The 7,049-nt window shown below is 44.5% G+C and overlaps 1 protein-coding gene across 1 annotated transcript in view; it reads left to right on the plus strand.

The window, feature by feature from the left end:
- Positions 1-7,049, plus strand: part of LOC129865948 (NACHT and WD repeat domain-containing protein 2-like) — a 92,876-nt gene that overhangs the window by 57,548 nt on the left and 28,279 nt on the right. The window contains exon 4 of the mRNA XM_055939047.1: positions 628-744. Within this exon, the coding sequence (XP_055795022.1) occupies positions 628-744 (117 nt within the window). The remainder of the gene's footprint in view (positions 1-627; positions 745-7,049) is intronic.

A 7,049-nucleotide genomic window follows, 5' to 3' on the forward strand; every position in this document is an offset into this window, starting at 1 on the left:
TTGGCATGGACACGCTCGTTTATGTGGCTCTCTCTTTCATTCTCTCTATCCGGAGGAGATTTCCCCTGCGGCGTGTTTGCACTTAGAATTATAAGCACCAGCTACACTGATTTTGACAAATGTGTCAGGAGATCTCCCCCCTGGTCGAAGCCAACACAGGTACACACACACACAAACACACACACACACAGAGGCCTTCTGTCGCTCTCCATTCTGCCTGTCCTCATTGCCCCTAGTGACAGAGTGGTATCTCAGACATAGTGAGAGTGTTTGAGAGCCAGGTGGGCACTGTTCTGTGTGTGCGTGTGCGTGTGCGTGCGTGCGTGCGTGTGTGTGTGTAAACCTCCTGCTTGGTCCGTGCTCGAAGTTTGCTGTTCTTCACAGCAACAACCTCACAATGTCCACCGTGGAAAAACATATCTATTCTTCTATGGACCGTTTTCTGTGCACTACAACCGTCTTGGTGGGAATATGTCTATATGAACCTAATCTACACTACAACTGATTGGTCCAAATGATTACTGGTACTAGGACCTTTGACCTTGTGAACAGGAAACCTAATGTTTACTGTATATGTCATGTGTTCTTTATTTATGGAATGTGTATTGTTCATTTGTCCTTTTGTAGGTGGTGGACCTGTACTGGGGGATGGACCCAGAGGAGTGGGACAGTCCAGACCTGCAGCGTCTCAGGATGAAGTTACTAGAGGACTGTCTCCAGACGTCCGCCGGCCCATGTTTTGTTGTGGGTATTATGACACGTAAATTATCCTTTATAAGCCTTCATAACCACCCTGTTCATTACACACCGCTGAGATGTTAATTTGACTGTTTTGAGTTTGTGTTGTAACGTGGTAGTTTGTCTGTCTGTATGTCCAGTCACCCATCCATCAATCCACCCATCCACCCATCCATCCATCCATCCACCCATCCATCCATCCATCCACCCATCCATCCATCCATCCATCCATCCATCCATCCATCCACCCATCCATCCATCCACCCATCCATCCACCCACCCACCCATCCATTCATCCATCCACCCATCCATCCACCCATCCATCCATCCATCCATCAAATTATTTAAGACTTTCTGCTCTCAGTTCGGTACGTGCAGTTTCAACAGGTTGTTGGTTCGGAACTCGTTGGTTCGGAACTCGTTGGTTCGGAACCTGTTGGTTCGGAACTTGTTGGTTCGGAACCTGTTGGTTCGGAACCTGTTGGTTCGGAACTTGTTGGTTCGGAACTTGTTGGTTCGGAACCTGTTGGTTCGGAACCTGTTGGTTCGGAACCTGTTGGTTCGGAAATTGTTGGTTCGGAACCTGTTGGTTCGGAACCTGTTGGTTCGGAACCTGTTGGTTCGGAACTTGTTGGTTCGGAACTTGTTGGTTCGGAACCTGTTGGTTCGGAACTTGTTGGTTCGGAACCTGTTGGTTCGGAACTTGTTGGTTCGGAACCTGTTGGTTCGGAACTTGTTGGTTCGGAACCTGTTGGTTCGGAACTTGTTGGTTCGGAACCTGTTGGTTCGGAACCTGTTGGTTCGGAACCTGTTGGTTCGGAACCTGTTGGTTTGCTGTGTAGAGAGATCAATATAATGACAGATGGGCTCAGGTTGTGTGGGTTATCAATTCTATCTCTTCTAGATCATACCAGGTCAGAGGAGGTAAAGACCCATTTTGATGGAGGGCATGAGATTGTAATTGGGGTCAGAGCTCAGAGAGAGAGAGAGGTGATAGGATAGTGGATAGGAGCCTTGTCCCAGGGAGTCTGATATTGTAATTGGGGTCAGAGGTCAGAGAGAGAGAGGTGTCTATCTTTGTACCCCCGAATTAATTTACATATCTTATATCTTCATATCTCTGCCCACCCAACCATCTATCTCTTTCCGCATCTCTCTTTCTGCATCTATCTCTTTCTGCATTTATCTCTTTCATCTATCCCTTTCTGCATCTCTCTTTCTGCATCTATCTCTATCTGCATCTATCTCTTTCATCTATCTCTTTCTGCATAGTTACTCATAACCCCCACCCCCCACCCCACACACACAATTGACAGCTTGCCTTGTGGATGAGCTATTGCACTTATCCCACTGGTAGTGAAAAGGAAGGTTATTTACCCCACTGGTAGTGAAAGGAAGGTTATTTATCCCACTGGTAGTGAAAAGGAAGGTTATTTACCCCACCGGTAGCAAAAGGAAGGTTATTTACCCCACTGGTAGTGAAAAGGAAGGTTATTTATCCCACTGGTAGTGAAAAGGAAGGTTATTTACCCCACTGGTAGTGAAAAGGAAGGTTATTTATCCCACTGGTAGTGAAAAGGAAGGTTATTTACCCCACTGGTAGTGAAAAGGAAGGTTATTTACCCCACTGGTAGTGAAAAGGAAGGTTATTTACCCCACTGGTAGTGAAAAGGAAGGTTATTTACCCCACCGGTAGTGAAAAGGAAGGTTATTTACCCCACTGGTAGTAAAAGGAAGGTTATTTATCCCACTGGTAGTAAAAGGAAGGTTATTTACCCCACTGGTAGTGAAAAGGAAGGTTATTTACCCCACTGGTAGTAAAAGGAAGGTTATTTACCCCACTGGTAGTGAAAGGAAGGTTATTTACCCCACTGGTAGTGAAAAGGAAGGTTATTTATCCCACTGGTAGTGAAAAGGAAGGTTATTTACCCCACTGGTAGTGAAAAGGAAGGTTATTTACCCCACTGGTAGTGAAAAGGAAGGTTATTTACCCCACTGGTAGTAAAATGAAGGTTATTTACCCCACTGGTAGTGAAAAGGAAGGTTATTTATCCCACTGGTAGTGAAAGGAAGGTTATTTACCCCACTGGTAGTAAAAGGAAGGTTATTTACCCCACTGGTAGTGAAAATGAAGGTTATTTATCCCACTGGTAGTGAAAAGGAAAGTTATTTACCCCACTGGTAGTGAAAAGGAAGGTTATTTACCCCACTGGTAGTGAAAAGGAAGGTTATTTACCCCACTGGTAGTAAAAGGAAGGTTATTTACCCTACTGGTAGTGAAAAGGAAGGTTATTTATCCCACTGGTAGTAAAAGGAAGGTTATTTACCCCACTGGTAGTGAAAAGGAAGGTTATTTACCCCACTGGTAGTGAAAAGGAAGGTTATTTACCCCACTGATAGTGAAAAGGAAGGTTATTTACCCCACTGGTAGTGAAAGGAAGGTTATTTATCCCACTGGTAGTGAAAAGGAAGGTTATTTACCCCACTGGTAGTGAAAAGGAAGGTTATTTACCCCACTGGCTGTGAAAAGGAAGGTTATTTACCCCACTGGTAGTGAAAGGAAGGTTATTTATCCCACTGGTAGTGAAAAGGAAGGTTATTTACCCCACTGGTAGTAAAAGGAAGGTTATTTACCCCACTGGCTGTGAAAAGGAAGGTTATTTACCCCACTGGTAGTGAAAAGGAAGGTTATTTACCCCACTGGTAGTAAAAGGAAGGTTATTTACCCCACTGGTAGTGAAAAGGAAGGTTATTTATCCCACTTGTAGTGAAAAGGAAGGTTATTTACCCCACTGGTAGTGAAAAGGAAGGTTATTTACCCCACTGGTAGTGAAAAGGAAGGTTATTTACCCCACTGATAGTGAAAAGGAAGGTTATTTACCCCACTGGTAGTGAAAGGAAGGTTATTTATCCCACTGGTAGTGAAAGGAAGGTTATTCATCCCACTGGTAGTGAAAAGGAAGGTTATTTACCCCACTGGTAGTGAAAAGGAAGGTTATTTACCCCACTGGCTGTGAAAAGGAAGGTTATTTACCCCACTGGTAGTGAAAGGAAGGTTATTTATCCCACTGGTAGTGAAAAGGAAGGTTATTTACCCCACTGGTAGTAAAATGAAGGTTATTTACCCCACTGGCTGTGAAAAGGAAGGTTATTTACCCCACTGGTAGTGAAAAGGAAGGTTATTTACCCCACTGGTAGTGGAAAGGAAGGTTATTTACCCCACTGGTTGTGGAAAGGAAGGTTATTTACCCCACTGGTAGTGGAAAGGAAGGTTATTTACCCCACTGGTAGTAAAAAGGAAGGTTATTTACCCCACTGGTAGTGAGAAGGAAGGTTATTTACCCCACTGGTAGTGGAAAGGAAGGTTATTTACCCCACTGGTAGTGAAAAGGAAGGTTATTTACCCCACTGGCTGTGAAAAGGAAGGTTATTTACCCCACTGGTAGTGAAAAGGAAGGTTATTTACCCGACTGGTAGTGAAAAGGAAGGTTATTTACCCCACTGGTAGTAAAAGGAAGGTTATTTACCCCACTGGTTGTGGAAAGGAAGGTTATTTACCCCACTGGTAGTAAAAGGAAGGTTATTTACCCCACTGGTTGTGGAAAGGAAGGTTATTTACCCCACTGGTAGTGGAAAGGAAGCTTATTTACCCCACTGGTAGTAGAAAGGAAGCTTATTTACCCCACTGGTTGTGGAAAGGAAGGTTATTTACCCCACTGGTTGTGAAAAGGAAGGTTATTTACCCCACTGGTAGTAAAAAGGAAGGTTATTTACCCCACTGGTAGTGAAAAGGAAGGTTATTTACCCCACTGGTAGTAAAAAGGAAGGTTATTTACCCCACTGGTAGTGAAAGGAAGGTTATTTACCCCACTGGTAGTGAAAGGAAGGTTATTTATCCCACTGGTTGTGAAAAGGAAGGTTATTTACCCCACTGGTAGTAAAAAGGAAGGTTATTTACCCCACTGGTAGTGAAAGGAAGGTTATTTACCCCACTGGTAGTGAAAAGGAAGGTTATTTACCCCACTGGTAGTGAAAAGGAAGGTTATTTACCCCACTGGTAGTAAAAAGGAAGGTTATTTACCCCACTGGTAGTGAAAAGGAAGGTTATTTACCCCACTGGTAGTAAAAAGGAAGGTTATTTACCCCACTGGTTGTGAAAAGGAAGGTTATTTACCCCACTGGTTGTGAAAAGGACGGTTATTTACCCCACTGGTAGTAAAAAGGAAGGTTATTTACCCCACTGGTAGTGAAAAGGAAGGTTTTTACCCCACTGGTTGTGAAAAGGAAGGTTATTTACCCCACTGGTAGTGAAAAGGAAGGTTATTTACCCCACTGGTAGTAAAAAGGAAGGTTATTTACCCCACTGGTGGTGAAAAGGAAGGTTATTTACCCCACTGGTTGTGAAAAGGAAGGTTATTTCATAGCTCTGGTTTTTCCAAGGTGGCACACTAACTGTGTTGGGAGGCCCAGCTCTTCAGCTCCAATCAGCACTGTATACACATACAGCTCACACACTCACACACACAACAGCAGTGTGTACACACACACACACACACACACACACACACACCCACAACAGTAGTTTGTACACACACACACACACACACACACCCACAAAAGTAGTTTGTACACACACACACACACACACACACACACACAGTAGCTTGTACACACACACACACAATACAACCCTCTTGAATTATGATCCCAGCTCCTCCTCCCAATCTGTCTCTCTGCAGATGAATTTTTTATGATGTATTAAAATCCTCTCACAGTTAACGGGTTATCATCGCCGAGTTAGTGTTCCAATTTAGATCAGTGTCTACCCTAAGGACCCAGCCCTGCCCTAGCTTGTACCTTCCACAGAGAGAGAGAGAGAGAGGGAGAGGGAGAGGGAGAAGGAGAGGGAGAGGGAGAGGGCGAGAGAGAGATAGATACATTTATAGATGTGAAAGCTTGACAGCTGTTGTCCCTTGGTTCTTGTGATAATGTTGGCGAGAGCCATATTTTCTCTCCTCTGAAGAGACTGACTGATACACTTTCTTTGATCAGTGGCAGAGGCGTAGTTGGAGCGGCGGTTGACAGTTCTGGGTTCTATTTGTTGACTCATTTGTCTCCCGAGAACGATTTGGGTGGATTCTTTTTCTTGTTACTTTGAGTCTGACAAGTGAAAAGCTGATGACCTAAAAGCTGAAGACCCTAAAAGCTGAAGACCTAAAAGCTGAAGACCCTAAACACTGAAGACCCTAAACGCTGAAGACCCTAAAAGCTGAAGACCTCAAGGCTGAAGACCCTAAACGCTGAAGACCCTAAAAGCTGAAAACCTAAAAGCTGATGACCTAAAAGCTGAAGACCCTAAACGCTGAAAACCTAAAAGCTGAAGACCTAAAAGCTGAAGACCTAAAAGCTGAAGACCCTAAAAGCTGAAGACCTAAAAGCTGAAGACCCTAAAAGCTGAAGATCCTAAAAGCTGAAGATCCTAAAAGCTGATGACCTAAAAGCTGAAGATCCTAAAAGCTGATGACCTGAAGGATGAAGACCTAAAAGCTGAAGACCCTAAAAGCTGAAGACCCTAAAAGCTGAAGACCCTAAAAGCTGAAGACCTAAAAGCTGAAGACCTGAAGGATGAAGACCTAAAAGCTGAAGACCTAAAAGATGATGACCCTAAAAGCTGATGACCTCAAGGCTGAAGACCTCAAGGCTGAAGACCTGAAGGCTAAAGACCTGAAGGCTGAAGACCTGAAAGCTGAAGACCTACAGTAAAGGCTATAGTATAGTGTGAGATTAGAATATGACTGTGGTGGTGATTCTGTATTTCAGGATACAGTTAGTACATAAACTATAATACAGAAACTCTACGTGCAGACATCATGCAAATACAGATCTCTACACACACACACACTGAGCAGTCCAAATCCCACCACAGTATTAAAACCAGAAGAGACACATCTAACCCTTCGTGGTCTTCTAGCTCCAGCACAGCCCCAGAGGTCCCTCTAGCCTGTCTGTCTGCCTATCCACATGGTGGTGGGAGTCACTTCAAAGTCTGTTCCGGGGGAAGCGGCTGCACGGGAGAATCGCAGCTGACACGACTGTCACTGCTCCCTGGGTGAACACATGGCTCAGAGGAGGGATGAAGGGATGGAGAGAGAGGAAAGGAAGGGGGAACGCTAGAGGGATGTGTGTGAGAGGGAGAGGGAGAGGGAGAGGGAGAGGGAGAGGGAGAGGGAGAGAGAGAGAGAGAGAGAGAGAGAGAGAGAGAGAGAGAGAGAAAGAAAGAAAGAAAGAAAGAGAGAGAGAGAGAGAGAGAG

This window comes from Salvelinus fontinalis, chromosome 11, assembly GCF_029448725.1.
Source record: "Salvelinus fontinalis isolate EN_2023a chromosome 11, ASM2944872v1, whole genome shotgun sequence".
NCBI classification, from domain to species: Eukaryota; Metazoa; Chordata; class Actinopteri; order Salmoniformes; family Salmonidae; genus Salvelinus; species Salvelinus fontinalis.